The 19,116-nt window shown below is 43.1% G+C and overlaps 1 protein-coding gene across 1 annotated transcript in view; it reads left to right on the forward strand.

The window, feature by feature from the left end:
* Positions 1-19,116, forward strand: part of LOC128642832 (discoidin domain-containing receptor 2-like) — a 1,143,904-nt gene that overhangs the window by 356,133 nt on the left and 768,655 nt on the right. Inside the window, exon 3 of the mRNA XM_053695673.1 lies at positions 11,338-11,481. Coding sequence (XP_053551648.1) covers positions 11,379-11,481 — 103 coding nt within the window. The 5' untranslated portion in view covers positions 11,338-11,378. The remainder of the gene's footprint in view (positions 1-11,337; positions 11,482-19,116) is intronic.

Genomic DNA, 19,116 nt, shown 5'->3' on the forward strand with positions numbered 1-19,116 from the left:
TTTTAATCGACTTTCCAATTTACTTTTATCATCAAATTTACTTTTTTCTCTTGGTATTCTCAGTTTAAACTAAACATAGGTAGGCTCATATGCTAATTTCTAAGCCTTTGAGGGCTGCCTCTTATAACATGCTTTATAAATCTCTTTACAACACAAAGAGACAGAAAGTACACGTGAGCCATATAGATAACACTGTGTGGCACAGGGGGTTATTTAAGATCTAGCACAACACAATGCTAAATGTAAGGCAATAGATAATAAACAGTCACAGTCGTGATCAGGGGGCTGGAAGAAGGTTCCTAGATACAAGGTAATCACAGAGGTAAAAAGTATATTAATATAACTGTGTTGGTTATGCAAAACGGGGGAATGGGTAATAAAGGGATTATCTATCTTTTAAAACAATAACAATTCTATTGTAGACTGTCCCTTTAAGTTAAACCCTCTTCTGGATTAGTTGCTAGTTTCATAGTTTAAGACAAGTGTTGTGGCCATATGTTATTTTGGTTAGTTATTCACCGTGTTTGAGGACCGCTTAGAGGATTTGGATTTCATCAATGTTTGGCACTGATATTATATGTGCTTGTGTTCTCTCTGTGACATTGTTTAAATATATATTAGTTGTCATTACCATTTTAATGTTGCCCTATGCATCTTGTTTGTATAAGCAAGGTAACCATGCTATTAATTTTATACCTTTCATATAGAGGGTGGGTCTTTCAGATAGCGCATAGGGATGAGTCTTTGGGGTAAATTTATTAACTGGCGGGCGGACATGATCCGCTGTAGTGGATCATGTTCGCCCGACATTGCTAAATACCTCGCTAAATGTCGACAGCATACTCTGTCGGTATTTAACATTGCACAAGTATTTCTAGTGAAATGCTTGTACAATGCCGCCCCTCTGAACATTCGCGGCCAATTGGCCGCTATAGCAGGGGGTGTCAATCATTCCGATCATATCTGATCGGGATCATTGCTGTCCGCCACCTCAGAGGTGGCAGACAAGTTAAGGAGCAGCGTTCTTAAGACTTACATTTCTGGCAAGCCAGAAGGCTCGCACGGAATAAGCATCATCTGCTGCTTCATAAATAAACATAAAAAGTGTATGCTATGTATAATTTACATGGTCTTAGTAAGGTTCTGCTCAAAATGAGTTCCTGTTCCTGTTCTAATTTTTCCTGGTTTTACAGGAAAAATGTGTGCTCTGTGTAATTTTTATTACACAATCATGTCTTTTTCCCTTCTATATTTGTATCTGCTTTAGATCTATTGACTTGAACAAAGATATACGAGTTTGATATATTTTCTATTTCTATAGACGTTGTAATTACAAGACATTTCCGTTGTCTTGCTATAAAATAGTCAGTCTAAGACAAATTAACATCTTTTTTGCTGCAATTGTTTTTCAACAGCCAAACTCCACTGCAATTTGCTTTATTTTGAAGCGCCAATCATGTATTGAGTCTGCAGCTGACAAGGCTAGCCACATTCATATTGTTAATATACAGTCCGTTGTTTTGCAGTTCTTATTTGTTAAAACCAATTAGGGAAATATATGTAGATGGGTTAGCCTTTAGAAGTCTTCAGTGTGCTTTTTCCGTTCTGAGAATTAGAAAAGCTACAATTTTCTGAGCTAAATTACATGGAAAGGTTGCAAAATAAATAATGAAATTATATTTCAACATTGGTTATATTAAAATCTTATTTATATTTACAATAAAATCTCCAGTTGACTTAAATTAATCCCATTAAAAAGGTGACCTATTTAACACCAGCAATAATATAAATGTATCTAAACCATTTTTAAATGTATCTAAGGTACAATTTGATTTCTACTACAGTAAAAAAAACAAAAAAAAACACATTTAGGTTTCTGGAGATATAGGGGCCAGATGGCCCCTGATCCCCCTGTTTCCACGCAAGCCCTCAGGCTCCCCAGGGCCGGATTGGGCAGCCGGGATACCGGGAAAAATCCCGGTGGGCCGCCGGCAGCTGGGGCTGGGCTGACCTGGCTGCTGCTGCTGATGAGCTCAGCAATTAGCATTAGGGCACTCAGACGGCTAGTAGTTGACTTCAAGGGCTGTGCACAGGCAGCCGCCGCCGGTGAATACTGAAGATTATTTTTAATTTTTATGATATTGCGGCAGTGCCCGCAGGCCATTCAGTCAGTGCTCAGATCCGCTCTGCATGCCCCACAGTGAGTGCACTGCCCAGGCTCCAAGTCCCAGGCAGCAACTAGCAAATCTATTCTGACTGTGTATATGTGATGCATGCTGCCGCTGGGCCAGCATCACATATATACACATTCAGAATAGATTTGCTGGTACTGCTGCTAGAGTATAGTTGCTCTAAGTGCTTGTGTATTGCTTAGAGGCGGAGCTTAGTTAGTAGTGTCATTAGGTGAGGCCAGGGAATGCAGGGGTGGGCCCGGCCCGGCTAGAGCGTCACTTTAGTCTTTACTCGTGGGGTAGGACGCCCCAGAGAGCCGTTTCGGGAGGCGCTGAACCAGCACGGCAACCAAATATTACACCAGAGCTAAGCTGTTTATTTACCACAGCAAAAAGGTATGTGGTAATGTGATTATACACTACTATCATTATTGTAGCTATAAAAATACTGCAGCAACATCGCCATGGTTAGAATGTGGTTATAACAACGTTACTGGCAACGTAATAGTTCTGGAACCATTGAAACCTGTAAACCCTAACCTCAGTCCACTCCCTAACCACAAAGCACAAACTGTTCCCTAACCCTAGTCCCTATAATCCATAACCCTCACCCGAGGTTATTTACTGGACACAAAATTTCTGCAGAGAGATATCATAGGCGGCACAGTTTCTGCATTCAGAAGATCTTAGCCAGCAAGATCCAAGCTAAAATATTGTGGGTGGTGATCTTATGCCCATAACATAGTAACTGGATATCATTAGATTTTTGGGATGGATTTTATGAAGTGGGACTTTTAAATAATACAAGTGGTTCAGTAGTGGGTATTTGAGCCAGTTGCTGCAAATTGTGAGCACCTCCTACACCCCTTGTTCCTGGCAAGTAGACAGGACAATAATTTTGTCAGAAAGAGGCAGGATCTGGTTAAAGTGATCCAACCTCTTATCATTCTCTAAACTTAGTGTGTCATATAATACTACTTATCTATGAAGACAAAACACATGAACCATGTAATAAAATCAACATCCAGCCATCTCTTCATTTGGAGTTTAATTCTGTTAGTGAATGCCCTGACTTTTTCCTTTCTGCAGATTACAGGGCTGCTTTTATATATATATATATATATATATATATATATATATATATATATATATATATATATTGTGTGTATATGTATATCAATCATCACCTTGAATCAATAGATTTCCTGGATCTGAGAATTTTCAAGACTGCAGGGAAACTGGGTACTACCATGTTCCAGAAACCAACTGACCGCAACTCCCTACTGCATGCGACCAGCTGCCACCCAGGAGCTTTACTTCAGGCAATTCCACAAGCACAACTTACCAGAGTCATCAGAGCCAACAGTGACATCGATAAACAAGCTCAACAACTAGAGACCATGACTAATAAATTCCGTGACAGGGGTTATCGGCCAAGAATCATCAATCAGGCAAGAGCAAATTGCATGGATGCCGGAACTTCACAAAGAGCTGAGGAGGTGACTAATCCACGTATGACCTTTACCACCAAATATGCTCCAGATGCACGATTTGTCGGTAAGAGTCTACGTCAGCACTGGCATATTGTTCAAGGGGATCCTAACATACCACTATCCAAGTGGGCCCCTCCCCGTGTTGGGTACAAAAGAAACACAAACCTACGGGACTTAATCATGAAGACTGATCCAATCCATTGTTACCAAGACACGACTTGGTTACAACCCAAGAAATTGGGTTGTTGCCGATGTTTGGGATGCACTACGTGTAGCTCTATGCTCCCTGGGGCCACATTCAGCCACCCACATAAAAACAAGAAGTACACCATTCGCCACCGGTTGTCATGCACCACGACATTTGTGGCTTATTTACTCAGCTGCAGCTGTGCCAAATTCTATGTGGGCAAAACAACTGATGATGCCCGTACGAGAATGGCTAATCATAGATCCTCAATAAGAGCTGCAATCAAGAACAAAAAGAGCGACCAACCCGTGGCTAGACACTTCCTGGAAACCGGGCATAATTCCACTGATTTGCGCTTTGTTCTGATTGATCACGTTCCTCCACTTAGACGGGGAGGAGACAGGAATAAGGTTCTCCTTCAAATCGAAGCCAGATGGACATACCGCCTGAACACGATATACCCACATGGTCTTAATTCCATGTTGGATTGGCATTGCTTCCTCTAATGTGAATGTCCACTCACGAGAGCATGTGCCCCACCGCTGCGTGATGAGAGTCCGACGTCCATTTATTGTCTTTTTTTGTATGTGCGTGGTGTTGTTTTATTGCACTGTTCGTTTGTTGATTCCTTTATTGTCCTTTATTGTTTTTTTGTTTTTGTTTTTTGTTTTTTTGTGCTTTGTGGTTTGTCTTTTGTTTCTGTTTTAGTTTTTTTTGTTGTTGTTGTTTTTGTCCGTGTGTTTATGTTCTTGTCTTATTTAGTTTTCACGTGCTTATGTTTGATTCTGTTTCTGTTTTGTTTTTGCTTTTATTTATTTATCTAATTCTTCTTTATTTCTTATTTCTTATTTCCTTTTAATTTATTTGGGTGGTTTGGGGTCTGTCACTAGTCATTACATTGTTCTTTGTTAGTTTTCACTGTCCGTTTTGGGCGCATGGTTCTCTCATATTCTGTTCTTATTCTCTTTTTGTTTTTTTCTCATGTGTCATCACGTTTGCTTTTATTGTGTGTGGTTTTATTCTGCTTTTTCTGCTCTTTCTATGCTTTTTTCATACTCTGTACCTTTTTGGTCGCTACCTTCACTTATTTTGTCCTGTCCACACTTACTTATTCTTTCATTTTTTTTCATTCTCTGTTTCTCTGGTTTTCAGTCCCCCCCCTGCCCCCTTTTATTCATCTATGGTTTATAGTTTTGGGTTATATTTCTTTCTTATTTTCCTTCTTATATTATGTTTATATTTGTGGTTTGTTTTTACTGTGGCGTGGGCAGGCTCTCATCTCTTATTGCCAGTTTCTTACAATGACATCGCACGCCGCAACAGTGGATCAGCTGTTGTTGTTTTTACAGCTGGAGGCAGGCAGTTACGTCACACGCACGCTGATGCGACGTGCTCTTTCAGTGGGGCTCTCCGGTGGTGGTGTTCCATCCTGTATACTTGCTGATCCTCCCCGATAATTATATGCTACCCACAATTGCCTCACATAGTGCTTATGTGTTTGATATTTGCCCTACGCATTCTTAGTATAGCTGCTGATGAGCTACAGCGTATATGTCAGTCCACATGCCTGATCGCTCCTTAGTATTTCTATGTGTGTGGTCCTTTGCCGGTTACAATCATTACATTTGTGTACACTCGTTTTAAAGTGTTTAATGTCTTATATGTTTTATGTTCACATATCAGTACCATTTTGGGCATTCTCACTTGTTTATGCATATGCACTTGTCACAGCATTATTTATTTCACTGTTTCCTCTGGATTACATTGAGGATCGTATCATATTGTTTTGTAACATGATGTATGAAAGTCACATGACACCATGTTGTTTACTCTGTTTACTTTGGCTGCTATGACTACCCTTTGGCGTTTTTTTTTTGCTTTAATTGGGGGTGGGGTTTATTGGATAGGTGTGCTTTAAAAGTTTGCTTGCCACTGTGTTTCACTGTCTGAGGAAGGGGATACGGTCCCCGAAACGTTACATTAAACTTCACGTTTGTTAAAAAGACCAGTGAGTGCATTCCATTGCTTACATTTATTACTTTACTGTCTGCACCCTGGCAGTTGGAGTTGAAGTGAGAGTGCTCTTCATTTGCTAATATATATATATATATATATATATATATATATATATATATATATATATATATATATATATATATATTTTGTGTGTGTGTATGTGTGTATATATATATATATATATTGTATGTATGTGTGTATGTATATATATATATATATCTGTGACATAGTGAACAAACATTTTTGTCTCCTCACAGCAGATGACAGACTTGTAGGCTGTGTAGAGTCAGGCCTTAGGTGCTCCTATCGCAAGAGCAAAACCATAGGTAATTACTTATCTCCCTCAGAATTGCTGCGGCTCAATGTCGCAGAACCAAGTTCCTGGCTCAGACATAGGGGGATGTACAGATGTGGGAAGACCAGATGCCAACCGTGCGATCTGGTTGTTATTTCTGATGAGTTTCACTCAGAGGTTACGGGAGAAGTGTTCAAAATCAACTCATGCCTCAACTGTACATCCTCCTATGTCATCTCTCTCCTCACGTGTATTGAATGCCGATTACAGTATTTAGGTCTCACTACAACTGAGGTAAATGCCAGAATAAGAAATCACGTGTCAACAATAAAGATAGGAGAAGCAACCACCCCATTGGTGAAACATTTCAAATATGTACACAACAAAAGTAGTGCCACATTAAGGTGGCAAGCAATTGAGTGGGTCAAAAATCCTCTGCGAGGAGGTGACAGGGACCAAATTCTAGGCAAGCAAGAAATGTTCTGGATCTTTAGGCTCCAGACCAGAGTACCAAGAGGTCTGAACTCTGAATACGACCTCATAAACTATTGGCAATAAAGAAACCCTACGTTCCACACTACAAGTGTTCAATCACACATACACACTTATAATTAAACAAAAATGGTCCATTAGACTAGTGGATAGAACTACCACGTCATCCCTCAAGTAGTGTCACCCCAATAGTTTGGTATTGTCTGTTACTAGTATCATTTCATACTTAACCTTTTTTGTAAAAGGTAGCATAGAAGCAACTTCCTTTTTCTCTTCCCCTCAAATAATTTAATAAGAAAAACCCCTTTCTCATATGGTTGATAATTTATTAGTATTAGTGCAACATACATACTTTGTCCATATAATGAATGGTGGACATAATCAGGATAGAGTGCCCTCTCACAATACTGATTGAAACATACAAAGGAGATTGCATAAAAGCAGCGAGAGTGTTTAAAATATAAAATATGTGATCATGTGACACACTTAGCTACACTATATGACTGTTTGTCAATATATTGATATAAGTTTCTTTCTCTCTTTTAATACATCTTAAATATGCATTTTAGGCTTCTTTAATTTAATCCATTCTCCTTTCCTTGCAGTATCTCAGACAGGGCTTGCATTATAATGACTCTCCTTTTATATGTAGCTTAATGTAATTTAAGCTGAGCATGTTTAACCCCTTAATGACCACAGCACTTTTCCATTTTCTGTCCGTTTGGGACCAAGGCTATTTTTACATTTTTGAGGTGTTTGTGTTTAGCTGTAATTTTCCTCTTACTCATTTACTGTACCCACACATATTATATACCGTTTTTCTCGCCGATAAATGGACTTTCTAAAGATACCATTATTTTCATCATATCTTATAATTTACTATAAAAAAAATTATAAAATATGAGGAAAAAATGGAAAAAAACACACTTTTTCTAACTTTGACCCCCAAAATCTGTTACACACCTACAACCACCAAAAAACACCCATGCTAAATAGTTTCTAAATTTTGTCCTGAGTTTAGAAATACCCAATGTTAACATGTTCTTTGCTTTTTTTGTAAACTATAGGGCCATAAATACAAGTAGCACTTTGCTATTTCCAAACCATTTCTTTTCAAAATTAGCGCTAGTTACATTAGAACACTGATATCTTTCAGGAATCTCTGAATATCCATTGACATGTATATATTTTTTTTTAGTAGACAACCCAAAGTATTGATCTAGGCCCATTTTGGTATATTTCATGCCACCATTTCACCGCCAAATGCAATCAAATACAAAAAATCGTTCACTTTTCACAAATTTTTTCACAAACTTTTGGTTTCTAACTTAAATTATTTACAAACAGCTTGTGCAATTATGGCATAAATGGTTGTAAATTCTTCTCTGGGATCCCCTTTGTTCAGAAGTAGCAGACTTATATGGCTTTGGCGTTGCTTTTTAGTAATTAGAAGGCTGCTAAATGCCACTGCGCACTACACGTGTATTATGCCCAGCAGTGAAGGGGTTAATTATGGAGCATGTAGGGAGCTTTTAGGGATAATTTTAGCTTTAGTGTAGTGTAGTAGACAACCCCAAGTATTGATCTAGGCCAATTTTGGTATATTTCATGCCACCATTTCACCGCCAAATGCGATCAAATTAAAAAAAACGTTAATTTTTTCTCAATTTTAGGTTTCTCACTGAAATTATTTACAAACAGCTTGTGCAATTATGGCACAAATGGTTGTAAATGCTTCTCTGGGATCCCCTTTGTTCAGAAATAGCAGACATATATGGCTTTGGCATTGCTTTTTGGTAATTAGAAGGCCTCTAAATGCCGCTGCGCATCACACGTGTATTATGGCTAGCAGTGAAGGGGTTAATTATGTATCTTGTAGGGAGCTTGCAGGGTTAATTTTAGCTTTAGTGTAGAGCTCAGCCTCCCACCTGAAACATCAGACCCCCTGATCCCTCCCAAACAGCTCTCTTCCCTCCCCCACCCCACAATTGTCCCCGCCATCTTAAGTACTGGCAGAAACTCTGCCAGTACTAAAATAAAAGGTATTTGGCCCTTTTTTTTTAAAAAAAAAAAAAAAAGCATATTTACATATGCTGATGTGTAGGATCCCCCCTTAGACCCCAACCTCACTGATCCCCCACCAAACAGCTCTCTAACCCTTCCCCTCTGCCTTAATGGGCGCCATCTTGGGTACTGGCAGCTGTCTGCCAGTACCCAGTTTTGTAAAAAAATGTGCCTTTTGTTTTAAAAAATGCCCTTTTCTGTAGTGTAGCTTTTCCCCCCCCCCCACCAAGACCAACCCCCAACCCCTTCCAGGTCCCTTAGATTACATTTTTAATATTTAGATTTATTATTTTTTTTTAGCTTTTAACTTTTTTTTTTTCTGTAGTGTAGCGGTTCCCACCCGCTCCCGCCCCGTGCACGCGCCCGCCCGCCACCCCCCGTGCATGTGCGCGCTCCCGTGCGCGCCCCCGTAGATCCCGCCCCCGATCCCGCCCCCCTCCACTTCACACAGAGCACCGATGGCCGCCCACCCGCCTCCCACGTAAGCTCCCACCCACCAACGATACCGGCCATCGATGTCCGGTGCAGAGAGGGCCACAGAGTGGCTCTCTCTGCATCGGATGGCCAAGGGGGGTTATTGCAGGATGCCTCCATATCGAGGCATCACTGCAATAACCGGAAAGCAGCTGGAAGCGAGCAGGATCGCTTCCAGCTGCTTTCCAGACCAAGGACGTACGCCACACGTCCTCGGTCATTAACTGCATTTTTTTTTTGGACGTGTGGCGTACGTCCTTGGTCGTTAAGGGGTTAATACATAAGTATGTATACTAGTCAAATTGACTGCACTACTAATGAATTCAAGTTTAGATAAGGAAAGGGTTAATGTTTTCCACACTGAACAGGTGTAATGGTTTTAACCAATGAAATGCAACTTTGTCTTTTAAAAGTCCAGCACTGGTGTACTCTATCAGCTATGATTACGGTATCTAACCAAAACATGTCAGCTTGAGTACACAGTGCTCAGTGTGTTTTTTGATATGTTTGGACACCTCTTGGGCTTTTACCTTATGGAAACTAATAAAATTTAACTTTTTATATTCATCATCTGACCCGGGATCAAGTTTTGTTCTTTGAGTTACATATATATATCAATGGAATATAGGGCTGGTCTTTAATTTTTTCCCGGGCTGCTTTTTATTCCCAGTCCGGCCCTGGGCTCCCTGGAAACAGGAGTATAAAAGCAGCGGTCTTAAGACTGCCGCTCCATAACTGGTCCGCCGCCTCTGAGCGGCGGACAGCAATCAACCCGATCAGATACGATTGGGTTGATTGACACCCCTGTTTGGCCGCAAATCTGCAGGGGGCGGCATTGCACAAGCAGTACACCATTCAGCATTCAGCTGAGCGGATCATGTCATACAGACATTTAATAAATTGGGCCCTAAATCTTCTTTCCTTCAGCCTTAAATTTGACCACTTGTCACAAACTGTTTACTTAAAAGGATACTCAAGTCAAAATTAAACTTTAATGATTCAGATAGAGCAGCAATTTTAAACAACTTTCAATTTACCTCCATTATCAAATTGTGCACAGTCTTTATATTTACACTTTTTGAGTCACCAGCTCCTACTGAGCATGTGCAAGAATTCACAGACTATTGGCTGGCGGCTGTCACACGATACAGTGGGAGTGGAAATAGACATAACTTAGACATTTGTCATAAATCTACTACTAATTTGAAGTTTAGACTAAGTGCTATTGCATTGTCTCTTTATCATGCATTTGTTGATTATGCAAATTTAGACTGAGGGCCAGTCCCTACTCATTTAATTTAAAATATGAGATGCTCCTTTTTTCAATAAAGGGTTTCTTGTACCTTTAGGATATAATTAGGGCAAATAGAGAAATGTTCTCTGTTCTACAACCAAGACCAGATCCCAGACATATGTCCTCAGAAGGCAAATTTTAGGTATAATTGTCATGATATCCTATTTGCATAAATATCAAAATGCAGAGTTGCACACAGCATCAGTATTTATTTCTGTACCCACATCTTACACAGAAACAATAGTCTCATAACTTCACCTATATAGCACAGTTCCTCCTGTAGCTTTAGAAACCTATTCATTCCAGTGACACAACAGCAAGTCGTCATTTGTGTAGAAGCCATGATGAACAAAACTGTGTGACACATATGATGATTGTCCTGCCTTTAATATTATTATATTAATTATTACATGTTTCATGATTTTAACATTATGGTTTAACTTTACTCCCAATCATTTTGTTGTCACCGGGTAAAAAAAATGAATATTTTTCAGTTTGCACTTGTACTATTTAATGTTTCAAAATATGTGTTAGTAGATTGTCTTTAAAATAAAAAATTAGGATTTGCTGCCACCCGTTGGTCATAAGTATAAATTACAACTGCATTTTCTGCTTCAAAATTGTTATAATTGAATTCTATATAATTTTTAAGCTTTTTTTTTGTTAATGTGCTGTCAATAGCAGTGCTAGTGGCAGAAAAAAATATTTATACAAATAAAGAATTATTGTAATTGTAAAAATTGAGATGTTCAAAAATATTTGCGGTTTAGTTAATCAATTATTACCTGGTTTGATGACTTATAGAAGTTGATGGCATGTTGTTAAGTGGATTCTTCTCATTTTCTTTGTAGAAATGTAGGTGGATGAATCAGACAGTTGAGGGTATACCTGGATGGCCACCCTGATTCTCTGTGCTCCTCAGTTTTGCAGAATGTTTCTCCGCATACTTCTTCTGGCTCTTGTGACTGGACGCTTGAAATCAGAAATTATTCCTGGTGAGACACTTGTTAGAGAAATGTTTATCTGTCATGTGTAATTAAATGTCTAGTTAAAAATATAAAAATCCATGAAGTTATTATCTGGTTATAGAATGTGGTAGATTGTAATGTAATTATTACCTGGTTTGATGACTGGGACCAGTGAGGCAGGAAATGGTTTGCAGGCACGCACAGGTGAAGCAGAATAGTAGATGGTACAAGGCCCAGCACCAGGACATTTGTCCATAACAGTAGTAGGAGAAAACAAACTCATAAACTAGAAAACAGTTCCAAGGGTCTTTAGCCAATAAATCAGTCCACATGTTGTAGTACAGGTAGTTAGCAACATTTGAAGAAAAAAAAAATTACAGGGACACTTTGCAGCATAGCCACGCACATGCATGATTTGCATAGCTCCGACCACCCCATGACGCGCACATATAATTCTAGTAGTGTAATTTACTGATTGCTTAAAGGGGTAGGAAAGTCAAATTAAACTTTCATGATACAGAAAGAGCATGTGTTGTGCAAAGCATGTTTGTTTTTTTTTCTATTTCCTTGTAAGGGGTTAATACAACTTCATGTTAATTCAGAATCTATGGTGTCATGCAAAATGCAGAATATTTCCCTTCTAGCTTTTAAGGGGTTAGTACAACTGCAGGTGTATAACCAGTGTTATCACAATGAGGTATCTGGCTTCAAGTCCTTGTTCCCCTTGTCTCTGAATTTAACACTACTCATTTTTTGTGGTTTTACACAGCTAGGGGTCAGTTAGGGAGTTAGTTGTGATTCTCCCAGCCAGCCCCCTGTTGGAAGTAAAACTCCCTATTCACAATATTTAGTAGTATGAATTATGCCCATAAATCTTCACAGAAACCTTCAGTATCATGCAGTAGTATTTTAGGTGCTGATCAAAGAAGGGTCCAAACACGCCTCTGCAAGACTAGGTGCCAAGAGTCTGCCTGGGAAATGCCAGCCATTTAAAGGTACATGAAACCCCAAATTTTTATTTCATGATTCAGATAGAGAATACAATTTTAAACAACTTTCCAATTTACTTCTATTATTTAATTTGCTTCCTTCTCTTGTTATCCTTTGCTGAAAGGTTTATCTAGGCAAGCTCAGGAGCAGCAGAGAAACTAGGTTCTAGCTGTTGATTGGTGGCTGCTTATATATATATATATCGATTGTGATTGGCTCACCCATGTGTTCAGTTAGAAAACATTAGTGCATTGCTGCTCCTTCAACAAATGATACCAAGAGAAATACAACCAATTATATAAAAGGAGTAAATTGGAAAGTTGTTTAAAATTGTATTCTCTATCCGAATCATGATAGAACATTTTTGGGTTTCATGTCCCTTTAAACTGAGGTGTGGGGTGTTTAGTGTCTATTGTTTTGTAATACAGTCATGATGAAAAAAACCAAATGCCATTATTTCTCATGTAGAGGGCACACTTGACTGTTGGTAAGCTGAGCACTATGTAATTACCCCATGGGGAGGAGGTCATGTGACATGTGTTGTGTATAAATTAGTGTGTGATTGTAACACTTCATTATACTTACATCAAGGAATATACCAGCTGAAAAGCATTGTGGGAAGTCTCCACAAAATTTCATTTTAAATTGTTCTGATATTTTTTATCTTATATAATAATTTGATTTGCAATTGTGTGTGTCTATTGTTTAATTACCCTTTTTATTTCATGCATTTCTTTTTTGCTTGAGCTTGAGGAAATTACCAAAGTATTATTTTTATACATTTTTTAAAAGAACTGTAATTTAGGGATGTTCCAGAAAGCCCTGAATATGTTTTTGGGTGGTGGCAGTGAATGCTCATGTTTTGGGGGGGTGTAGGTAGGATTCCTAATTGGGATATTGTAAGCTTGAGGCCCTTTGCTGTTAAACCCTTTCATGCCTGCACTCTTTCCACTGACACAGCTGGACAAGTAGTTCTGTGTGTGGTAAAATTGGAGTAAATAGACTGTTAAAAGGACACTGAACCCAATTTTTTTTCTTTTGTGATTCAGATAGAGCATGACATTTTTATGCAACTTTCTAATTTACTCCTTATATCACATTTTCTTCATTATCTTTGTATCTTTATTTGAAATGCAAGAATGTAAGTTTAGATGCCGGCCCATTTTTGGTGAACAACCTGGGTTGTTCTTGCTGATTGGTGCATAAATTCATCCACCAATAAAAAAGGGCTGTCCACAGTTCTGAACCCCAAAAGAAACTTAAATGCCTTCTTTTTCAAATAAAGATAGCAAGAGAATGTAGAAAAATTGATAATAGGAGTAAATTAGAAAGTTACTGTCACGGATACTGGGCTGCAAGGGTTAAATCCCCACCCCCCTACAACCTCAGTCCTGTTGTTTCTCAGTGGTTTTGGGCTCCTCAGAGCAACCACCATCTCTGGAAGCTGTTTGTTTGCTTTGTTTTGGCTTCCTTTTGTGTTCAGAGAAGAGTTGGTTTATGACCAGGAAAACCCTCCTAGGCTGGCCGGGCTCCTGGAACTCCCGGTCGGCCACCTCACAACGGACACCCGCCCAACCCCTCTCAGGCTGGCCAGGCTCCTGGAACTCCCGGTCGACCCCAGGACAGCAGAACAACCGGTAACTTTAACCCAGGTCGCTCCATCAACCATGTGCCCCAGAGCTCCGCTCTTTTTGGGATTAGTAGCCCCTGGGGAGTACAAGGGGTGGTGGAATTGCCGGAGGGGAGCTCCTTTGGGAACCGGGGGTTTTGGACACCCCTAACCCCATAACTTCAACGGACTGTAACTCTGGTCCCCAGTAACGAATCATGCTGGTTTTTGGACTGTGAAATCTGGGGACCGAGAGCTTTAAAATGACACCCTGGAAGTGTTGCCGCTCTACCGGGATCACCGCCACCCATATGTATTGGGATTATGTGGGACTGTGGCTCCTATGGATGTGCCGGGCTGTCTGGAGGGGCGGGAATGGCGGGAAAATAGTGGGATTGATCAATCCAACAAGTCCAGCTCACACTGTTATAAGATGGGTGCACGCTATCGCTGGGCACTGCACGACCCAGAATTCAAATTCCAGAACTCAAAAAAGTGAATAGCAGCACTCCAATAAACTTTTCAATTCTTTATTGCATATCCAGGAGTACAAACAGATAGCAACGTTTCGGACTACATGTCCATGGCATGATGAAGGACATGTAGTCCGAAACGTTGCTATCTGTTTGTACTCCTGGATATGCAATAAAGAATTGAAAAGTTTATTGGAGTGCTGCTATTCACTTTTTTGAGTTCTAAAATAGTGGGATTGTCCAGGGTCTTATCAAGATGAGCTGACTGTATAAAAGGAGTGTGTATTTTCAATAAAATCAGTTCCTGTCTAACCTGAATGCTAGTGTGTCTAGTTATTTGGGTTGGTTCCAGCTAAAATCACTTTCCTGGGCTACATAGCAGCCTGTTCCAGGCAGACAAAGGATCCTCAGGCAGAGCTATCCAGCCTGGGTAGCTGGAGTCTGCCACAGGGTGGGACCCTGAGTACTGGTGCTGTCGGGCATCAGGGGTGGCTACAGGCTGTGGTCACTTGCCAGCTACATAGCTGCAGTCGGCAGGAAGGAAGCAGGACCCGTTTGGCGGAGCTACCCAGTCGGGGTAGCCGGGGGTATCCGTCACATTGGCTGGCAGCGGTGGGATGCTTCCAACTTCCTGGGACATTCAAACCACCAGCTAGAAGTAATTTTGAATGGAGACTCGAGGAAAGACTGCGGGTACCAGGAACAGAACTACCCCCACCAGAGAAATGCTGGGAGAGGACCAGGCGGCCGACGGTTCAGATGACGACCGGGGCATTGAGCTATCCGTTACAATGCCAAGTTCAGCCGCAAGTACAGTATCTACTCCGGAGACATCCACGTCTGATGTACAGCGTGAAGTGCAGTGACGGTTGGCGTTATTTGACACCCGGCCACCAGAGGAGGTCATCACCAAGATCATTTCGGATGTTACCCAGCTCAAGTTAGCAGAAATCCACCAGTCCATAGGAGGGGCTCCATCAGCCCATGGAGTGCCGGCTCTTCGACCGCACAAGCTACCCCATGGGGCTTTTCGAGCCTACAAGGAAGAGGAGGAGGATATTGACAGTTACCTTCAGGTCTTTGAGACCCAATGCGAACTGCAGGGGGTAGCCTATGCCGATAGACTGTCTGTCCTGATCAGTAAATTGTCAGGGCGGGCTTTGGCAGCTTTCCACGCTACCCCTTCTGAGGACCAAAAGGATTATAACAAGGTGAAAGACCGTAACCTTGCCCGATATGGGCTCACACCGGAGGCCCACCGGCAGAAGTTCCGGGCACTAAGGAAGCAGGATGAACAGCCTTTCACAGAATGGACCCACCAATTCACCAGGTTGCTGACGTCCTGGTTAGCCGGCTGCAAGGCCACTACTGGGGCAGAAGTGGCACAGCTTTTTCTACTGGAACATTTTTATAATCATATTCCAGTCGAGATTAAAGAATGGGTCCAGGACCGGCGGCCCACCACAGCAGACCAGGCGGCTGTCCTAGCAGATCAGTACACAGATGCCCGCCGCCAAGTTCGCTCTAACCCACAATCGACTCCCCGCACAGCTTCGGTGGTAGTCTGACCCCCAGCGGCTACCAATAAGCCTCTGGGCCGTCCGGCCTTTGTCCCTCCGGCCGGAGTCAGGGACTCACGGGGATGTTTTTCCTGCGGACACCCGGCCACCTCAGGCGGGAATGCCCAAGTCGAGTCCGACAACAGCCAGCCACTCAGCCAAGACACCTCCAGCCCACAGCTTGGGTGAGAGCTCCCGCCCCAACCTACCCAGCCGCTGCCCACTATGCTTATGCACCGGCTGACTATCCTGAATGGGCTGAAGAGGAGGTTGGCACCCTACAAGAAAACTACCTGGCATCCACAGACAACCATCAGCATCACTGCCAGACCGTTTGGGTCAATGGAAAGGTGGCTCAGGGGTTATGGGACACTGGATCAACCATTACCCTGATCCAGCCTCATCTGGCCTCCGCTTCTACCGCTACTGGGAGAACTCTTGCTGTTCGAGTGGCCGGAGGTGCCACGATACGAGTCCCTATGGCCTGTGTCCATCTGGCTTGGGGCGCTGGAGCCCGCACTGTGGACGTGGCCATTATGCCAGATCTTCCTGCAGATGTTGTACTAGGAAATGACCTCGGCCTACTTGTTTCCACCTTTTTGGGGGATACTCCCCTGGACACCTGCCCAGTAACCACCTGCAGGCAAGCTCAGCGGCAAGCCAACACACCACAGCTGGGGACCCAGGTAAGACCCCCCGCCCCAACTCCTCTCCTTCCCCGACTGCCTACCCTCACGCCCCAATGCCCAACCCCACTCCCTGCCCTCCTTCCCGACCAACTATCCTGGGCCTCCTCTTCTGAATTTGCCCAAGAGACTCTGAGCGACCCGACCCTTACCCCCTTCCGAGACCGAGTAGGGACTGATCCCCAGGGCCCCGGGGAAGAACGGTTCCAATGGAAAAACGGCCTGTTGTATCGGGTCTCCTGGCGGAAGAAAGGGCCAGTGCCCAAATGTCAGCTGGTGGTACCGAAAAAATATCGGTCCAACCTGCTGCGAATAGGGCACGATATCCCCTTGGCCGGGCATTTAGGCAACTCCCGAACACACCATCGCCTTACTCAGATCTTTTTCTGGCCCAGAATCACGCGAGAAATTAAGGAATATTGTAGGACCTGCATAGTGTGTCAAAAGGTAGGGAAGACCGGGGACCATACGAAAGCCCCCCTTAACCCTCTCCCCGCTATTGACAAACCCTTTAGCAGAATCGCTGTGGATATAGTAGGGCCCCTACCTAGACCTAGTCCCTCCGGGAAAAAATACATACTCACAGTAGTAGACTATGCCACTAGGTATCCAGAGGCCATACCTCTGGCGAATATCCAGGCGGAGACGGTGGCCAGTGCGTTGCTCCGGGTATTCACCCGGGTAGGCCTCCCCCGAGAAATGGTCTCTGACCAGGGGACCCAGTTTACAGCGGAGGTCACCCAAAAGTTATGGGAACTGTGTGGGATAAAACCCCTGTACAGTGCCCCCTATCACCGCCAGACCAATGGGCTTTGTGAACGGTTTAACGGGACACTGAAACAATTGCTTCGGACATTCTCGGCTACTCACAAAGACTGGGAAAAATTCCTGCCGCACCTCCTATTTGCCTACAGAGAGGTGCTCCAGGAATCCACCGGGTTTTCACCCTTTGAACTGCTGTATGGCCGGAAAATAAGGGGGCCCCTAGACTTGTTGCGAGCCCACTGGGAGGGATCAGCAGGGGAGGAAGGACCCTCTGTTGTGGAGTACGTCCTGAAGTTCAGGGATCGGCTGAAGGACCTCACTGCCATGGTGCAGGAGAACCTGCAGAGCGCCCAAAGGAGACAGAAACGGTGGTACGACCGTAATGCTTGTAGCCGAATTCTCACAGTAGGGCAGAGGGTTCTTGCCTTGAAACCTGTCAAAACAAACAAGTTACAGGCTTCCTGGCAAGGGCCCTACCGGGTGGTGGAACAATTGAATAACACCACCTACCTTGTAGCAAAATGCTCCGATGATCGGGTCCAACAGACCTTTCATGTGAACATGCTCAAGGAGTATGTAGAAAGACCCCAAGATGTAGCCACTATCTGTGCCCTGGCTATAGAAGACTTGGAGAGCCTTCCCATGCCAGAGCTCCCCGGGCCGGATGAGACCCCTCAAGGAGTAGCCAACATAATCTTGGATGAGAGGTTAGCAGCTGGACAGAGACAGCAGATCCGGCATTTACTAGAGGACCGCCAGGAGATGTTCTCCAATGTCCCTGGATACACCACAGTGGCTGTGCACCGAGTGGAAACCCCAGGACAAGCTCCCCTGAGACAGGCAGCTTACAGAGTACCTGAAGCTGTCAGAGACAGTATGCACCAGGAGCTCCAAGGAATGTTGGACCTCGGTGTTGTTGAACCGTCCAACAGTCCCTGGGCCTCCCCTGTGGTGCTGGTCCCCAAGAAAGATGGTACTACCCGGTTCTGCATTGACTACCGTAAGCTCAATGACAGAACCACAACCGACGCCTATCCCATGCCCCGCGTCAATAACCTCTTAGATAGAATCGCCAGGGGTCACTTCCTAACTACCCTTGACCTCTGCAAGGGGTATTGGCAGATCCCACTAGACCCTGACTCCGTTCCCCAGTCTGCCTTCATCACCCCTTTCGGCCTCTACCAGTTTAAGGTCATGCCATTTGGGATGAAGAATGCTCCAGCCACCTTTCAGAGGATGGTGGATCGCCTGCTGGATGGCCTCCAAGACTATGCCTGTGCCTACTTGGACGACATCGCCATCTTTAGCGACACCTGGGAGGATCATTTGATCCACCTGGGCATCGTTCTAGATCACCTCAGAACCGCCGGGCTGACCCTGAAACCCGACAAATGCACCATAGGCCGCTCGGAAGTCCAGTACCTGGGCCACCGAGAAGGCTGTGGGCAGCAGCGGCCGGAACCCGCCAAGGTTGAGGCAGTGGCAAACTGGCCCAGTCTTCGAACTAAAACTCAGGTCTTAGCCTTCCTAGGAACCGCCTGCTTTTAACGAAGGTTTGTCCCCAATTATAGCACCCTAGC

The sequence above is a fragment of the Bombina bombina genome, chromosome 12, assembly GCF_027579735.1.
Source record: "Bombina bombina isolate aBomBom1 chromosome 12, aBomBom1.pri, whole genome shotgun sequence".
Lineage (NCBI taxonomy): Eukaryota > Metazoa > Chordata > Amphibia > Anura > Bombinatoridae > Bombina > Bombina bombina.